The 20,052-nt window shown below is 46.0% G+C and overlaps 1 protein-coding gene across 3 annotated transcripts in view; it reads right to left on the bottom strand.

The window, feature by feature from the left end:
* The window catches only part of LOC121530709 (BMP-2-inducible protein kinase), a 110,036-nt gene that overhangs the window by 34,589 nt on the left and 55,395 nt on the right, over positions 1-20,052 (bottom strand). For all 3 annotated transcript variants that reach the window (XM_041835873.2, XM_041835876.2, XM_041835874.2), the window contains exons 2-7: positions 17,030-17,148; positions 11,189-11,294; positions 10,791-10,933; positions 6,429-6,550; positions 4,624-4,705; positions 2,470-2,602 (exon numbers count right to left, since the gene is read on the bottom strand). In XM_041835873.2, the coding sequence (XP_041691807.2) occupies positions 2,470-2,602; positions 4,624-4,705; positions 6,429-6,550; positions 10,791-10,933; positions 11,189-11,294; positions 17,030-17,148 (705 nt within the window). The remainder of the gene's footprint in view (positions 1-2,469; positions 2,603-4,623; positions 4,706-6,428; positions 6,551-10,790; positions 10,934-11,188; positions 11,295-17,029; positions 17,149-20,052) is intronic.

The raw sequence follows: 20,052 nt of genomic DNA, 5'->3' as shown, positions 1-20,052 counted from the left end.
TTTAATATATTATGGAGAAGAGGGGACATATAGTTTAATATATTATGGAGAAGAGGAGACATATAGTTTAATATATCCTGGAGAAGAGGAGACATATAGTTTAATAGATTATGGAGAAGAGGGGACATATAGTTTAATATATTATGGAGAAGAGGGGACATATAGTTTAATATATTATGGAGAAGAGGGGACATATAGTTTAATATATTATGGAGAAGAGGAGACATATAGTTTAATATATCCTGGAGAAGAGGAGACATATAGTTTAATATATTATGGAGAAGAGGGGACATATAGTTTAATATATTATGGAGAAGAGGGGACATATAGTTTAATATATTATGGAGAAGAGGAGACATATAGTTTAATATATTATGGAGAAGAGGGGACATATAGTTTAATATATTATGGAGAAGAGGGGACATATAGTTTAATATATTATGGAGAAGAGGAGACATATAGTTTAATATATTATGGAGAAGAGGAGACATATAGTTTAATATATTATGGAGAAGAGGAGACATATAGTTTAATATATTATGGAGAAGAGGAGACATATAGTTTAATATATTATGGAGAAGAGGGGACATATAGTTTAATATATTATGGAGAGGAGACATATAGTTTAATATATTATGGAGAGGAGACATATAGTTTAATATATTATGGAGAAGAGGAGCCATATAGTTTAATATATTATGGAGAAGAGGAGACGTATAGTTTAATATATTATGGAGAAGAGGGGACATATAGTTTAATATATTATGGAGAAGAGGGGACATATAGTTTAATATATTATGGAGAAGAGGGGACATATAGTTTAATATATTATGGAGAAGAGACATATAGTTTAATATATTATGGAGAAGAGGGGACATATAGTTTAATATATTATGGAGAAGAGGGGACATATAGTTTAATATATTATGGAGAAGAGGGGACATATAGTTTAATATATTATGGAGAAGAGACATATAGTTTAATATATTATGGAGAAGAGGGGACATATAGTTTAATATATTATGGAGAAGAGGGGACATATAGTTTAATATATTATGGAGAAGAGGAGACATATAGTTTAATATATTATGGAGAAGAGGATATATATAGTTTAATATATTATGGAGAAGAGGAGTCATATAGTTTAATATATTATGGAGAAGAGGATACATATAGTTTAATATATTATGGAGAAGAGGGGACATATAGTTTAATATATTATGGAGAAGAGGGGACATATAGTTTAATATATTATGGAGAAGAGGGGACATATAGTTTAATATATTATGGAGAAGAGGAGACATATAGTTTAATATATTATGGAGAGGAGACATATAGTTTAATATATTATGGAGAAGAGGGGACATATAGTTTAATATATTATGGAGAAGAGGAGACATATAGTTTAATATATTATGGAGAGGAGACATATAGTTTAATATATTATGGAGAGGAGACATATAGTTTAATATATTATGGAGAAGAGAGACATATAGTTTAATATATTATGGAGAAGAGGAGACATATAGTTTAATATATTATGGAGAAGAGGAGACATATAGTTTAATATATTATGGAGAAGAGGGGACATATAGTTTAATATATTATGGAGAGGAGACATATAGTTTAATATATTATGGAGAGGAGGGGACATATGGTTTAATATATTATGGAGAAGAGGAGACATATAGTTTAATATATTATGGAGAAGAGGGGACATATAGTTTAATATATTATGGAGAGGGGACATATAGTTTAATATATTATGGAGAAGAGGGGACATATGGTTTAATATATTATGGAGAAGAGGGGACATATAGTTTAATATATTATGGAGAAGAGGAGACATATAGTTTAATATATTATGGAGAAGAGGAGACATATAGTTTAATATATTATGGAGAAGAGGGGACATATAGTTTAATATATTATGGAGAAGAGGAGACATATAGTTTAATATATCCTGAAGAGGAGACATATAGTTTAATATATTATGGAGAAGAGGGGACATATAGTTTAATATATCCTGGAAAAGAGGGGACATATGGTTTAAAATATAGATGAATTTATAGCATCCCAGACAAACCAGAGAATCCCCACTGTCCATAAGAGAAGGCATGTACTTTTTACACAGGTTTAAAATATAAATGATATGCACACAGAGTGAATTGTAATGCGGTATGAAATACTATTACTACCTTGGTTTAATCCATTATCACCCTGGTTCAATGTATTAAATGCTTTTCTCACATTTGTCCACAAGGTGGTGCTATTGGCTAATATTTGTATTAAAAGGTCTACAGTGGGTGTGTGAACAATGACAGAGTCTGATTGGTCAAATGAATTGGAAAGTTAAATGTTTACACATCAGAAACGTTCACATGACAATGTTCATTGTGGTTTAATTGTTATATGGATTGACAGCTTGGTGGTTAGTGTGGTGCTGAAAAACTGGGCAGTGCTACTTACTGATTAAGCAGTGCAACTTCAAGGAGAATTTGGAATTGTCAGGAACGATAAAGGTTCCGTCACATATGGCGACTTGACTCTCCCCGAACGGGAGAGAGAAGAAACACAGCTTGTACAACAAGCAACCGAGAGCCTGAAACAGAGAAACACAGCTTGTACAACAAGCAACCGAGAGCCTGAAACAGAGAAACACAGCTTGTACAACAAGCAACCGAGAGCCTGAAACAGAGAAACACAACTTGTACAACAAGCAACCGAGAGCCTGAAACAGAGAAACACAACTTGTACAACAAGCAACCGAGAGCCTGAAACAGAGAAACACAGCTTGTACAACAAGCAACCGAGAGCCTGAAACAGAGAAACACAGCTTGTACAACAAGCAACCGAGAGCCTGAAACAGAGAAACACAGCTTCTACAACATCATAATTAAACCATATTCCAATACATGCCTATATACAGTGTGTTATATAACATGGGGAATGCTCTCTCCTCTGTCTGACAAATGAAGACAGTATATTTCTCATTTCAGTTTGTCCTTGTAGTGAAGTGCTAACATGGAGTCATAATATACATACATCTGTCTCTGGTTCTCTGTGCTTGCTGATGAAGCTGTATAAAAGGAGAATTTGGAATGATCTGGGACTGCTGTCCCTTGGTGGGTGAGAACAAAACACATACACACACCCCCCACACACACACACCAGTGGTGTAAAGTACTTAAGTAGTTTTTTGATTTATCTCTAGATTACTTTACTATATATATATATATATATATTTTTTTTTAATGTATTTACTTTTACATTCCTAAAGAAAATAATGTACTTTTTACTCCATACATTTTCCCTGACAGCAAAAATACTCGTTACATTTAGAATGCTCAGGCAGGACAGCAATATGATCCAATTCACGCACCTATCAATATAACTTCTGATCTGACGGAATCACTAAACATAAATCCTGTGTTTGTAAATGATGTCTGAGTGTTAAAGTGTGCCGCTGGCTCTACATACATTTTAAAAACAAGAACATGGTGCTGTCTAGTTTGCTTCATATCAGGAATTTAACGTATAGCATGACAATTTTACTTACGTATGACAATTGAGTAATTTTTTTCACCCCCCACACACACACACACACACACACACACTACACCCCCCCCACACACACACCTACACCCCCCCACACACACACACTCAACTACCTCATCCCCATATTGTTATTTTGCTCATTTGCACCCCAGTATCTCTATTCGCACATCATCTCTTGCACATCTATCATTCCAGTGTTAATACTAAATTGTAATTATTTTGCACTATGGCCTATTTATTGCCTTACCTCCATAACTTGCTACCATTTGCACACACTGTATATATATTTTCTGTTGTATTTTTGACTTTATGTTTTGTTTTACCCCATATGTAACTCTGTGTTGTTGTTTTTATCGCACTGCTTTGCTTTATCTTGGCCAGGTCGCAGTTGTAAATGAGAACTTGTTCTCAACTGGTTTAACTGGTTAAATAAAAGGTGAAATAAAAATAAAATAATAATAAATAAAAAACACACACTCGGTAGTAAGTGTTGCAACCAAGGACAGACAATTGTTTCGCGCTACGCGCTTCAGAACTCTGCGGTCCCGTTCTTTGAGCCTGTGTGGCCTACCACTTCCTACCACTTCGAGCCGTTGTTGCTCCTAGACGTTTCCACTTCACAATAACAGCACTTACAGTTGACCGGGGCAGCTCTAGCAGGGCAGAAACTTGACGAACTGACTTGTTGGAAAAGGTGGCATCCCTATGACGGTGCCACGTTGAAAGTCACTGAGCTCTTCAGTAAGCTCTTCAGTAAGGGCCGTTCTACTGCCAGTGTTTGTCTATGGAGATTGCATGGCGGTGTGCTCGATTTTATACACCTGTCAGCAACGGGTGTTGCTAAAATAGCAGAATCCACTAATTTGAAGGGGTGTCCAGATACTTTTGTATATAAACACACACACACACACACACAACACACACACACACACACACACACTTCAAGCTCTTCTGTTACTGACTGGCTAGAGTCCACACACACACACACACCCACACACACACACCGCCATGTACACACACACACACACCCACCATGTCCGTACACCCCCCACCGCTCCAACTTACCCATATATCAGCCTTTGTGGTGATGGCTTTCCCAGCGTACACGTTGATCATCTCTGGAGCTCGATATGACAGGGTGGTGTACCTGCACACACACACACAGGAAGTGGGTTTTGACCAGAGCCCACATTAGTGCACTGCATAGTGTTATGTAAGAGTGCAGGGCTGAAGTGGGTCTGTAATAACCCATTTATAAGGCATTTATAAACCATTCATAAGGCATTTACAAACAATTTATAAGGCATTTACAAACCATTCATAAGGCATTTACAAACCATTCATAAGGCATTTACAAACCATTCATAAGGCATTTATAAACCATTCATAAGGCATTTATAAGGCATTTACAAACAGTATGCTCACCATTTATTAAATCATTACTACCACATTTGTAAATGTTAGTACGTTAGTTATTCAGACATATAGTTCCTTAAACATCCTGTGGTGTGCACTTATTATATTACCAGGTCTACCAATGGCATGCCCATCTTCCTGTGAGAAATTGCACTGGTCACTCAAAACATTTTATAAAGTATTCTTAAAGCAGAAATAGCGCTCGATTTAAATTAGGGGCGGAAAAAACACTTTACTAATGATTAGTAAATGGTTCATAAATGTGGGAGTAATGATTCATAAATGGTGAACACATTTTATAAATGGTTTATTACAGAAACTTAAAATAAAAGTGTTACCCCAAAGTGTTTGCATTTATAGGACTTGTGTTGGACAGAGTGCTGAGGTACATGTGGTAACTTACCAGTACTGGAACTACACGACAGCCAATACACGACAGCCAATACACGACAGCCCACACAGGACAGCTCATACAGGACAGCCCACACAGGACAGCCCACACAGGACAGCCCACACAGGACAGCCCATCAGTGATGCCAACTTAGCGACTTTGTCGCTATATTTAGCGAGTTTTCAGACCCCTCTAGCGACACATTTTCAAAAAGGCGACTAGCGACAAATCTAGCGACTTTTTCTGGTGTTATTGGAGACTTTTGGAGACTGACGTGAAAGCACGTATCGTTCTTACTCTTCTCAACGAGCTGCGGGTGCTGCCGTGGGCCCCGCCCCCGTCCCAAAGCACTCACAGGCGGCCCAGTCTTCGCGCAGCAGTCCCTCCCAGCTGCAGTCAGAGCAGGAGATGTTCAACCCTCCGCGTCCAGACTGCAAATGAATCGCGCATGCGGGAAGCCGCCACTGGCTGATCCTGCCCAGGTTGACATTCAGGGCGGGATGTAAATGTAGGGTGTTTTTTACTCCCTTTTTGTCTCTCCCACGACGTTATTCCTCTCTCCTACAGCGTTATTCCTCTCTCCTACAGCGTTATTCCTCCCTCCTACAGCGTTATTCCTCTCTCCTACAGCGTTATTCCTCTCTCCTACAGCGTTATTCCTCTCTCCTACAGCGTTATTCCTCTCTCCTACAGCGTTATTCCTCTCTCCTACAGCGTTATTCCTCCCTCCTACAGCGTTATTCCTCTCTCCTACAGCGTCATTCCTCTCTCCTACAGCGTCATTCCTCTCTCCTACAGCGTCATTCCTCTCTCCTACAGCGTTATTCCTCTCTCCTACAGCGTCCATCACAATTACATGCACATGACCAATTATGCAAATTAGGCGATGACGTCATTTAGCGACATCTAGCGACTTTTAGGACAGCCAATACTGAGGAGTTGGCAACACTGCAGCCCACACACACGACAGCCCACACAGTCGATCCGATGACGTGTAGCTACGAATGTAGGCACGTAGATGACAAGTGAGGTACACACCATGTTCAAAAGGTCATACACTTACTTCTTGATTTCGTCCTCCACGGCGGTCACTCCGTCTTTGTGTGGGAGCAGCACCTTGTGAGTAGCACTTCCAAAATCACACAGAACATAGCTCCCATTATCACTCAGGAGGATGTTCTCTACCTGCCAGAGAGAGGGGAGGAGAGAGATGAAACATTAGTACGAGATGGAAAGTGGAATAAAGAGTTTATGAAAGATTGAAAGTGACAGACATTGATGGACGAAGGAGAGCGAGCGAGAGGGGGGGTCATTTGGGCAGTCAGTGACATTGTGGATGGTGAGGTAGCTGAACATCCCCCTAAGGCTGGCCAATAGAAAACTAGTTTATTCACAGGACTATGACAGATGGCCAATAGAAAACTAGTTTATTCACAGGACTATGACAGATGGCCAATAGAAAACTAGTTTATTCACATGCCGTGGTCAGGCTCAGTTTAGCTGACTTTTTATTTTAGTCCACAGCAGAGAGATATGCCAAGACACACAACACATTCCTGAGGGAGAGAGGAACCACAGAGAAAGAGGACAAATTAAAAAGACTGAAAGTGACACAAAGAGTGAAATGATGGGCACAGGAGAGATGGGGGGAGAAGGACAGACGGACACAAAAGGACAGAAGGGGACAGAGAGCTGAGTGAAGCACACACACACAGCTCAGAGGAGCTGACAGACAATGCTTTTTGCAGTGTCACTTCACCCATCAGTGAGTGACTGAGGCTACATAACACAACGTAGGCTGGGACCTCACAGAACCTGGTGAGTCAGACCACAGTGTTAGGACAGGCTGGGGGACCACAGTGTTAGGACAGGCTGGGAGACCACAGTGTTAGGACAGGCTGGGAGACCACAGTGTTAGGACAGGCTGGGAGACCACAGTGTTAGGACAGGCTGGGAGACCACAGTGTTAGGACAGGCTGGGAGACCACAGTGTTAGGACAGGCTGGGAGACCACAGTGTTAGGACAGGCTGGGAGACCACAGTGTTAGGACAGGCTGGGAGACCACAGTGTTAGGACAGGCTGGGAGACCACAGTGTTAGGACAGGCTGGGAGACCACAGTGTTAGGACAGGTTGGAGAGAGATGGAGAGAGATTGAGCAGAATGGAGGTAGAGGAGGGAGGAAGGAATTAAGGATAAGAGCATTGTGGCAGAGGAGGAAAAGAAGAAGAGGACAGAGAGAAGAGGACGGAGAGAAGAGGACGGGAGAAGAAGACGGGGAGAAGTGGAAGAGAAAATATGACAGGAAGAGTAGGGAGATGAGTAGAAGAGGAAGAATACACATAGCAGAGAAACGAAAATGATGTGGAGAGGATAGAGGAGAGGAGAGGAGAGGGTGGACAGAGAGGAGAGGAGAGGAGAGGAGAGGAGAGGAGAGAGGATAGAAGGGAGTGGACAGAGAGGAGAGGAGAGGAGAGGAGAGGAGAGGAGAGAGGAGAGGAGAGGAGAGGAGAGGAGAGAGAGGAGAGGGAGAGGAGAGGAGAGGAGAGGGAGAGGGGGAGGGGAGAGGAGGAGAGGGAGAGGGAGAGAGGGAGGGAGAGGAGAGAAGAGGAGAGAGGAGAGGGAGAGGGAGGAGAGGAGAGGGAGGAGTGAGGAGTGGACAGAGAGAGGAGAGAGAAGGGAGGAGAGGAGAGAGAGAGGGAGTGGACAGAGAGGGGTAGGAGAGGGAAGAGTGGAGAGGAGAGAGGGGAGTGGACAGAGAGGAGAGAAGGGAGGACAGGAGAGGAGAGGGAGAGGAGAGAAGAGAGGGGGAGGGGAGAGAAGGGGAGTGGACAGGAGAGGAGAGGGAGAGAGAGAGAGGAGAGGAGAGGAGAGGAGAGAAGAGAGGAGAGGAGAGGGAGAGGAGAGGAGAGAGGGAGGGAGAGGAGAGAGAGAGAGAGGAGAGAGAGGGGAGAGGAGAGAAGGGAGTGGACAGAGAGGAGAGGAGAGGCAGAGAGGAGAGAGGAGAGGATGGAAGGGAGTGGAGCAGAGAGAGAGAGGAGAGAGGAGAGAGTGGAGAGGAGAGGGGAGTAGAGGAGAGAGAGGAGAGAGAGGAGGGATAGGAGAGGAGAGGATAGGAAGGAGTGGACAGAGAGGAGAGGAGAGGGGAGAGGAGAGGAGTGGACAGGGAGGAGGAGGAGGGACAGGAGAGGAGAGGAGGACAGGAGAGGAGAGGGAGAGAGGAGGTGAGACAGGAGAGAGAGGAGAGAGAGAGGAGGAGGAGAGGGAGAGGAGAGGGAGAGGAGAGGAGGAGGAGAGAGGAGAGGAGAGGAGAGAGAGAGGAAGAGGGAGGAGAGGAGGAGAGGAGGAGGAGAGGAGGAAGAGAGAGGGAGTGGACAGGAGAGGAGAGGAGAGGGGAGGAGAGGAGAGAGGAGAGGAGAGGGAGAGGAGAGGAGAGGAGGAGAGGAGAGGAGAGAGGAGAGAGGGACAGGAGAGGAGAGGGGGACAGGGAGAGGGAGAGAGAGAAGGGAGACAGAGAGGAGAGGAGAGGAGAGGAGAGGAGAGGGAGGAGAGAGGAGAGGAGGGAGAGGAGAGGAGAAGGGAGAGGAGAGGGAGGAGAGAGAAGGGAGTGGACAGGAGAGGGAGGAGAGGAGAGAGGGGGAGAGGAGAGAGAGGAGAGGAGAGGAGGAGAGAGAGGAGAGGAGAGGAGAGAGAGAGAGAGGAGAGGAGAGGAGAGAAGAGGGAGTGGACAGAGAGGAGGAGAGAGAGGAGGAGGAGGGGGAGAGGACAGGGGAGAGGAGAGGAGAGGAGAGAGGAGAGAGGAGAGGAGAGGAGAGGAGAGAAGGGGTGACAGGAGAGGAGAGAGAGAGAGAGAGAAGGAGAGGAGAGAGAGGGAGGGAGGAGGGAGAGGAGAGGGGAGAGGAGAGGAGAGGGGAGAGGAGGAGAGGAGAGGAGAGGAGAGGGGAGAGGAGAGGAGAGGGAGGGAGAGGAGGGGGGGAGGAGAGGAGAGAGGAGAGAGAGGAGAGAAGGGAGTGGACAGAGAGAGAGAAGAAGGAGTGGACAGAGAGGAGAGGAGAGAGTGGAGAGGAGAGAGTGGAGAGGAGAGGATAGAAGGGAGTGGACAGAGAGGAGAGGAGAGGATAGAAGGGAGTGGACAGAGAGGAGAGGAGAGGATAGAGAGGAGAGGATAGGAGGGAAGGAGGAGAGGAGAGGGAGAGAGAGAGAGAGAGGAGAGGAGAGAAGGGAGTGGACAGAGAGAGAGAGAGAGAGGAGAGGGAGAGAGAGGGAGAGGATGAAGGGAGTGGACAGAGAGGAGAGGAGAGGGAGAGGAGAGGAGAGGATAGAAAGAGAGGAGGAGAGGGAGAGAGAGGGGGGGAGGGATAGAAGTGGACAGAGAGAGGAGAGGAGGGATAGAAGGGAGTGGACAGGAGAGGAGAGGAGAGGAGAGAAGGGAGTGGACAGGAGAGAGAGGAGAGAGAGAGTAGGACGAGGAGAGGAGAGGAGAGAGGAGAGGAGAGGAGAGGGAGAGGAGAGAGGGGGAGAGGAGAGGAGAGGAGAGGGAGGAGGAGAGGGAGAGGAGAGGAGAGGAGAGGGAGAGGAGAGAGGAGGAGAGGAGAGGAGAGGAGAGAGAGGAGAGGAGAGGAGAGGATAGAAGGGAGTGGACAGAGAGGAGAGGAGAGGAGAAGGGAGTGGACGGAGAGGAGAGGAGAGAAGGGAGTGGACGGAGAGGAGAGGAGAGAAGGGAGTGGATGGAGAGGAGAGGAGAGGAGGGAGTGGACAGAGAGGAGAGGAGAGGAGAGGAGAGGAGAAGAGGAGAGAGAGGAGAGGAGAGAGAGAGGAGAGGAGAGGGAGAGAGGAGAGGAGAGGAGGAGAGGAGGGAGAGGAGAGGAGAGGAGAGGAGAGAGGAGAGGAGAGAGAGAGAGGGGGAGGGAGAGGAGAGGAGAGAGAGAGGGAGAGGAGAGAGAGAGAGAGGGAGAGGAGAGGAGAGGGAGTGGAGGAGAGAGAGGAGGGTGAGGAGAGGAGAGGAGAGGAGGGAGAGGGAGAGGAGAGGAGAGGAGAGGAGAGGAGAGGAGAGGAGAGGAGAGAGAGAGAGGAGAGGGAGAGGAGAGAGAGAGTGGACAGAGAGGAGAGGAGAGAGAGGAAGGGAGGAGAGGGAGAGGAGAGGGAGAGGAGGAGAGGAGAGAGAGAGGAGAGAGAGGAGAGGAGAGGAGGGAGAGGAGAGGAGAGGAGAGGAGAGGAGAGGAGAGGAGAGAGTGGACGGAGAGGAGAGGAGAGGAGAGGAGAGGAGAGGAGAGGAGAGGAGAGGAGAAAATGTCTGTTTCCAGGCTTACCTTGAGGTCCCTGTGTATGAGAGGTGTGTTACACTGATGTGTATCTGTGTGTGTGTGTGTGTGTGTGTGTGTGTGTGTGTGTGTGTGTTTGTGTGTGTGGTCGGTTCTTCTTCTTGCCTTCAGGTCCCTGTGTATGACAGGCGTTCTACACTGGTGCAGCCTGGCCACAGCCTCACAGGTGTCAGTGAAGATGGTCAACACCTCTGGCTCTGTAAACCCTTTATGGAGACGCTGGTTCATCTGCTTCACTACCTGACCAGCTGGGGGGAGGAGGGAGAGAGGTGAGGTGGGTGAAAGCGAGAGAGAGGGGAGAATGAGGTAGTGGGTGAGAGAGAGGAGAGAGAGAGAGAATGTTGAAGTTACAATCCTGGGTCAATAGAAAACCACAGGTCTGTTTGTTGAAATCTGTAAAAGCATATTTGTCCCATTATCTGTATGTTCAATAAAAAAAATATGACATCACCGGACGGAACCATTGCATTAAAATGGAAGAGGGGGGGACCCAAAACTCCTACCTTTACAGTACTCCATGAGGATAAGGACCTCCCAGACACTGTCCCCTACTGAGTTGATGGTAGAGTCCAGGTAGTTCACGATGTTCTTATGACCTGACAGCTCCTTCTGCAGAGGAGAAGAAAGACATTCTAAGAGATAGATACTCTGCATTCAGAAAGTATACTTGACTTTTTCCACATTTTGTTAGGCCTTATTCTAAAATGGATTGAATTGGTTTTTTTCCTCCCCCTCATCAATCTACTCTAGATGGAGGACATTGGTCAACGGCCTATTCTCCTAATAGAACCCGCCAACAGCTTAAGTGAAGTCAGTCATCAGTCTTAGTTTCTTTATGTACAGTTCCTGTCCCAGTGTGGTGTGTCTGACAACGTTACTCTGTCAAAGACTTAGCTCTGTTTGTTTAATAAAGCGCTATGCTATTACTTCCTAAAAGTTGTGTTGGTTTGGAAACGCATCTGGAGCTCCATGTTACATGTGTTAGTGGCCAGCCGTTACGGCCATGTCACCTCTACAGTACCGTTACATCCATGTCACCTCCACAGTACCGTTACAGCCATGTCACCTCCACAGTACTGTAACAGCCATGTCACCTCCACAGTACCGTTACAGCCATGTCACCTCCACAGTACCGTTACATCCATGTCACCTCCACAGTACCTTTACATCCATGTCATCTCCACAGTACCGTTACGGCCATGTCACCTCCACAGTACCGTTACAGCCATGTCACCTCCACAGTACCGTTACATCCATGTCATCTCCACAGTACCGTTACATCCATGTCACCTCCACAGTACCGTTACAGCCATGTCACCTCCACAGTACCGTTACATCCATGTCACCTCCACAGTACCGTTACATCCATGTCACCTCCACAGTACCGTTACATCCATGTCACCTCTACAGCACCGTTACATCCATGTCACCTCCACAGTACCGTTACATCCATGTCACCTCCACAGTACCGTTACATCCATGTCACCTCCACAGTACCGTTACAGCCATGTCACCTCAACAGTACCGTTACATCCATGTCACCTCCACAGTACCGTTACAGTACCGTTACATCCATGTCACCTCCACAGTCCCGTTACATCCATGTCACCTCCACAGTACCGTTACATCCATGTCACCTCCACAGTACCGTTACAGTACCGTTACATCCATGTCACCTCCACAGTACCGTTACAGTACCGTTACATCCATGTTACCTCCACAGTACCGTTACATCCATGTCATCTCCACAGTACCATTACAGCCATGTCACCTCCACAGTACCGTTACGGCCATGTCACCTCCACAGTACCGTTACATCCATGTCACCTTCACAGTACCGTTACATCCATGTCATCTCCACAGTACCGTTACGGCCATGTCACCTCCACAGTACCGTTACATCCATGTCACCTCCACAGTACCGTTACATCCATGTCATCTCCACAGTACCGTTACGGCCATGTCACCTCCACAGTACCGTTACATCCATGTCACCTCCACAGTACCGTTACATCCATGTCACCTCCACAGTACCGTTACATCCATGTCACCTCCACAGTACCGTTACGGCCATGTCACCTCCACAGTACCGTTACATCCATGTCACCTTCACAGTACCGTTACATCCATGTCATCTCCACAGTACCGTTACGGCCATGTCACCTCCACAGTACCGTTACGTCCATGTCACCTCCACAGTACCGTTACATCCATGTCACCTCCACAGTACCGTTACGTCCATGTCACCTCCACAGTACCGTTACATCCATGTCACCTCCACAGTACCGTTACATCCATGTCACCTCCACAGTACCGTTACGTCCATGTCACCTCCACAGTACCGTTACATCCATGTCACCTCCACAGTACCGTTACATCCATGTCACCTCCACAGTACCGTTACATCCATGTCACCTCCACAGTACCGTTAACATCCATGTCATCTCCACAGTACCGTTCCAGCCATGTCACCTCCACAGTACCGTTACATCCATGTCACCTCCACAGTACCGTTACATCCATGTCATCTCCACAGTACCGTTACATCCATGTCACCTCCACAGTACCGTTACAGCATGTCACCCACAGTACCGTTACATCCATGTCATCTCCACAGTACCGTTACGTCCATTCACCTCCACAGTACCGTTACATCCATGTCACCTCCACAGTACCGTTACATCCATGTCACCTCCACAGTACCGTTACATCCATGTCACCTCCCCCTACAGTACCGTTACATCCATGTCACCTCCACAGTACCGTTACATCCATGTCACCTCCACAGTACCGTTACATCCATGTCATCTCCACAGTACCGTTACCCCACCTCCACAGTACCGTTACATCCATGTCACCTCCACAGTACCGTTACATCCATGTCACCTCCACAGTACCGTTACATCCATGTCATCTCCACAGTACCGTTACGGCCATGTCACCTCCACAGTACCGTTACATCCATGTCACCTCCACAGTACCGTTACAGCCATGTCACCTCCACAGTACCATTACATCCATGTCATCTCCACAGTACCGTTACGGCCATGTCACCTCCACAGTACCGTTACATCCATGTCACCTCCACAGTACCGTTACAGCCATGTCACCTCCACAGTACCGTTACAGCCATGTCAAGTCGTCACACCAGGTCACAACTGTCAGGTTTCCAGGAGTTCACACAGTGTGTGTGTGTGTGTGTGTGTGTGTGTGTGTGTTACTCATGGTTTAAGTCAGCACACCCCACAGAAAACAACTAGCTGTTGAGTTACAGACAGGGGTCAAAGGTTGAGGGAAAAACCACATGTTCATCTACTCTCTTTCTTAGAGAGGTTGGTAAGGGTTATTCAGGGAAAAACCACATGTTCATCTACTCTCTTTCTTTGAGAGGTTGGTAAGGGTTATTCAGGGAAAAACCACATGTTCATCTACTCTCTTTCTTAGAGAGGTTGGTAAGGGTTATTCAGGGAAAACCACATGTTCATCTACTCTCTTTCTTAGAGAGGTTGGTAGGGGTTATTCAGGGGAAAACCACATGTTCATCTACTCTCTTAGAGAGGTTGGTAAGGGTTATTCAGGGAAAACCACATGTTCATCTACTCTCTTTCTTAGAGAGGTTGGTAAGGGTTATTCAGGGAAAACCACATGTTCATCTACTCTCTTTCTTAGAGAGGTTGGTAAAGGGTTATTCAGGAAAACCACATGTTCATCTACTCTCTTTCTTAGAGAGGTTGGTAAGGGTTATTCAGAAACATTTTCTTAGAGAGGTTGGTAATGGGAAAACCACATGTTCATCTACTCTCTTTCTTAGAGAGGTTGGTAAAGGGGTTATTCAGGGAAAACCACATGTTCATCTACTCTCTTTCTTAGATAGGTTGGTAAGGGTTATTCAGGAAAACCACATGTTCATCTACTCTCTTTCTTAGATAGGTTGGTAGGGGTTATTCAGGGGAAAACCACATGTTCATCTACTCTCTTTCTTAGAGAGGTTGGTAAGGGTTATTCAGGGAAAACCACATGTTCATCTACTCTCTTTCTTAGAGAGGTTGGTAAGTGTTATTCAGGGAAAACCACATGTTCATCTACTCTCTTTCTTAGAGAGGTTGGTAAGGGTTATTCAGGGAAAACCACATGTTCATCTACTCTCTTTCTTAGAGAGGTTGGTAAGGGTTATTCAGGGGAAAACCACATGTTCATCTACTCTCTTTCTTAGAGAGATTGGTAAGGGTTATTCAGGGGAAAACCACATGTTCATCTACTCTCTTTCTTAGAGAGGATGGTAAGGGTTATTCAGGGAAAAACCACATGTTCATCTACTCTCTTTCTTAGAGAGGTTGGTAAGGGTTATTCAGGGAAAACCACATGTTCATCTACTCTCTTTCTTAGAGAGGTTGGTAAGGGTTATTCAGGGGAAAACCACATGTTCATCTACTCTCTTTCTTAGAGGTTGGTAGGGGTTATTCAGGGAAAACCACATGTTCATCTACTCTCTTTCTTAGAGAGGTTGGTAAGGGTTATTCAGGGAAAACCACATGTTCATCTACTCTCTTTCTTAGAGAGGTTGGTAGGGGTTATTCAGGGAAAACCACATGTTCATCTACTCTCTTTCTTAGAGGTTGGTAAGGGTTATTCAGGGAAAACCACATGTTCATCTACTCTCTTTCTTAGAGAGGTTGGTAAGGGTTATTCAGGGAAAACCACATGTTCATCTACTCTCTTTCTTAGAGAGGTTGGTAAGGGTTATTCAGGGAAAACCACATGTTCATCTACTCTCTTTCTTAGAGAGGTTGGTAAGGGTTATTCAGGGAAAACCACATGTTCATCTACTCTCTTTCTTAGAGAGGTTGGTAAGGGTTATTCAGGGGAAAACCACATGTTCATCTACTCTCTTTCTTAGAGAGGTTGGTAAGGGTTATTCAGGGAAAACCACATGTTCATCTACTCTCTTTCTTAGATAGGTTGGTAAGGGTTATTCAGGGAAAACCACATGTTCATCTACTCTCTTTCTTAGATAGGTTGGTAGGGGTTATTCAGGGGAAAACCACATGTTCATCTACTCTCTTTCTTAGAGAGGTTGGTAAGGGTTATTCAGGGAAAACCACATGTTCATCTACTCTCTTTCTTAGAGAGGTTGGTAAGGGTTATTCAGGGAAAAACCACATGTTAATCTACTCTCTTTCTTTGAGAGGTTGGTAAGGGTTATTCAGGGAAAAACCACATGTTCATCTACTCTCTTTCTTAGAGAGGTTGGTAAGGGTTATTCAGGGAAAACCACATGTTCATCTACTCTCTTTCTTAGAGAGGTTGGTAAGGGTAATTCAGTTCCTATAACAAGTGTATTTTCTGGATTGCGTAAACCATTACAAAAACGAATTCAAGCTAGGCACAAGTACAGTACAACAGTGTAACCAACTGTTACGGATGAAGACAGTCATGAAAATAAAATAACTGTCATAACCGTTTAAAAAATAAATAATAGTGGAACGAACGGCTGACGGCATTTCTGCAGTGACAGACTTCACGTGATGAAACTTTGTTGCTGAAACAAGCAAGGTGATGTAGCAAACATTCCACGCTAATGTAGGATGTTAATTCAAATGATGTTAAAGGTGGACTCGGCGAAATGAAGTTATTTTGTGCACCTACGTCATATCGCTGAGTCCACCTTTAACTGATGTGGCTCTGTAATGTCAGTTGAGTTGAACCAACAACAAAAACAAATCACAGCACATATCGATGGGTACACTTCCTGTTTTTATTTCCTGCTTTTACTTCCTGCTTTGCTCCTTTGGGTACACTGACAATGGCCGCCAGCCCACCCCCTCATTACGTCACTGACTTGAATGAGGACGCCTGTTCTATTCGTTCTATTTCTATGGCAGCACATGCAGTCAGGAGCGGAGGAGAATGTGCGTTGAATGGTTATTACGGTGACCACGGACCCTTGGGGTTTCAGGCTGGGTTTCTGTATAAGCACTTTGTGACATCTGCTGATGTAAAAAGGGCTTTATAAATACATTTGATTTGTTTTGACTGGCCAATAACTGTCATCCAAAATTCTATGACCGTCACAGACCTAATTCAAGCAATCATGTTAAGGCGCAAACACACACACACACACACAGACACACACACAGACACACACACACACACACACACAGACACAGACACAGACACACACACAGACACACACACAGACACACACACACACACACACACACAGACACACACACACACACACACACACACACACAGACACAAACACACACACACACACACAGACACACACACACACACACACACACACACACACACACACACACACACACACACTATATGCCCACCATAATAGTGATTTCCCTCTTGTAGATGTTGAGGTCAGGGACGTTGTTGACGTACATCCTCTTGAGAGCACAGCGCACGCCACTGTGTGTCCGGGCCAGGAACACCACAGAGAAACCACCTGGAGAGAGGAGACAGGAGGAGAGTAGTTAGCATCACACACACACACGTTGACTACATACACACTCACACACATACAAACACACACACAGTCCACGTGCTTCTGTGTGTGTGTGTGTGTGTGTGTGTGTGTGTGTGTGTCTCTCATTAGGGAACCGTGCGGGCGGCTTCAAAGACCTGTTGCAGGGCCAGGAGAAAGATGTCCCCTACAATGGTGTCCTTGTTGCATAACAGACACTCTGCTCCCCGAGGTGGTCTGACGGGAACAGGGAGCCTGAACACACACACGGTTATGGACAGGGACTCTGCTCCCCGAGGTGGTCTGACGGGAACAGGGAGCCTGAACACACACGGTTATGGACAGGGACTCAGCAGGAGAGGAGGGCCCCAGTCAGGGCCCGTACTCACAAAGCACAGTCAGAGTAGGAGCGCTGGGGCTCAGTATGAAAGGGTTAGGACTGGAGGACCATGTGATTCATAGAGCAGACGGACGGACCACAGCAGGAGTCAAGTACACGTGTGGACTACTAGTACTATTCTAGACTGGATAGGATTTTGTCATTCCTGTGACATTACACAGTCTGCTCAGGGAGAATCACCACTGTCTCATTACACAGTCTGCTCAGGGAGAATCACCACTGAGTCATTACACAGTCTGCTCAGGGAGAATCACCACTGACTCATTACACAGTCTGCTCAGGGAGAATCACCACTGTCTCATTACACAGTCTGCTCAGGGAGAATCACCACTGAGTCATTACACAGTCTGCTCAGGGAGAATCACCACTGTCTCATTACACAGTCTGCTCAGGGAGAATCACCACTGAGTCATTACACAGTCTGCTCAGGGAGAATCACCACTGAGTCATTACACAGTCTGCTCAGGGAGAATCACCACTGAGTCATTACAAAGTCTGCTCAGGGAGAATCACCACTGTCTCATTACACAGTCTGCTCAGGGGGAATCACCACTGAGTCATTACACAGTCTGCTCAGGGAGAATCACCACTGTCTCATTACACAGTCTGCTCAGGGAGAATCACCACTGAGTCATTACAAGTCTGCTCAGGGAGAATCACCACTGTCTCATTACACAGTCTGCTCAGGGGAATCACCACTGTGTCATTACACAGTCTGCTCAGGGAGAATCACCACTGACTCATTACACAGTCTGCTCAGGGGAGAATCACCACTGAGTCATTACACAGTCTGCTCAGGGAGAATCACCACTGTCTCATTACACAGTCTGCTCAGGGAGAATCACCACTGTCTCATTACACAGTCTGCTCAGGGAGAATCACCCCTGTCTCATTACACAGTCTGCTCAGGGAGAATCACCACTGTCTCATTACACAGTCTGCTCAGGGAGAATCACCACTGAGTCATTACATCTGCTCAGGGAGAATCACCACTGTCTCATTACAGTCTGCTCAGGGGGAATCACCACTGAGTCATTACACAGTCTGCTCAGGGAGAATCACCACTGAGTCATTACACAGTCTGCTCAGGGAGAATCACCACTGAGTCATTACACAGTCTGCTCAGGGAGAATCACCCCTGTCTCATTACACAGTCTGCTCAGGGAGAATCACCCCTGTCTCATTACACAGTCTGCTCAGGGAGAATCACCACTGAGTCATTACACAGTCTGCTCAGGGAGAATCACCACTGACTCATTACACAGTCTGCTCAGGAGAATCACCACTGAGTCATTACACAGTCTGCTCAGGAGAATCACCACTGTCTCATTACACAGTCTGCTCAGGGAGAATCACCACTGAGTCATTACAGCACAGTCTGCTCGGGGAATCACCACTGACTCATTACACAGTCTGCTCAGGGAGAATCACCCCTGTCTCATTACACAGTCTGCTCAGGGAGAATCACCACTGAGTCATTACACAGTCTGCAATCACCACTGAGTCATTACACAGTCTGCTCAGGGAGAATCACCACTGAGTCATTACACAGTCTGCTCAGGGAGAATCACCACTGAGTCATTACACAGTCTGCTCAGGGGGAATCACCACTGACTCATTACACAGTCTGCTCAGGGAGAATCACCACTGTCTCATTACACAGTCTGCTCAGGGAGAATCACCACTGAGTCATTACACAGTCTGCTCAGGGAGAATCACCACTGAGTCATTACACAGTCTGCTCAGGGAGAATCACCACTGAGTCATTACAAAGTCTGCTCAGGGAGAATCACCACTGTCTCATTACACAGTCTGCTCAGGGGGAATCACCACTGAGTCATTACACAGTCTGCTCAGGGAGAATCACCACTGTCTCATTACACAGTCTGCTCAGGGAGAATCACCACTGTCTCATTACACAGTCTGCTCAGGGAGAATCACCACTGTCTCATTACACAGTCTGCTCAGGGAGAATCACCACTGTCTCATTACACAGTCTGCTCAGGGAGAATCACCCCTGTCTCATTACACAGTCTGCTCAGGGAGAATCACCACTGAGTCATTACACAGTCTGCTCAGGGAGAATCACCACTGAGTCATTACACAGTCTGCTCAGGGAGAATCACCACTGAGTCATTACACAGTCTGCTCAGGGAGAATCACCACTGTCTCATTACACAGTCTGCTCAGGGAGAATCACCACTGAGTCATTACACAGTCTGCTCAGGGGGAATCACCACTGACTCATTACACAGTCTGCTCAGGGAGAATCACCCCTGTCTCATTACACAGTCTGCTCAGGGAGAATCACCACTGAGTCATTACACAGTCTGCAATCACCACTGAGTCATTACACAGTCTGCTCAGGGAGAATCACCACTGAGTCATTACACAGTCTGCTCAGGGAGAATCACCACTGACTCATTACACAGTCTGCTCAGGGGGAATCACCCCTGTCTCATTACACAGTCTGCTCAGGGAGAATC

This window comes from Coregonus clupeaformis, unplaced genomic scaffold (genome assembly GCF_020615455.1).
Source record: "Coregonus clupeaformis isolate EN_2021a unplaced genomic scaffold, ASM2061545v1 scaf0780, whole genome shotgun sequence".
Lineage (NCBI taxonomy): Eukaryota > Metazoa > Chordata > Actinopteri > Salmoniformes > Salmonidae > Coregonus > Coregonus clupeaformis.
Note: the sequence above shows the minus strand (reverse complement) of the source record. Positions and strands in the feature narration are given on the sequence as shown.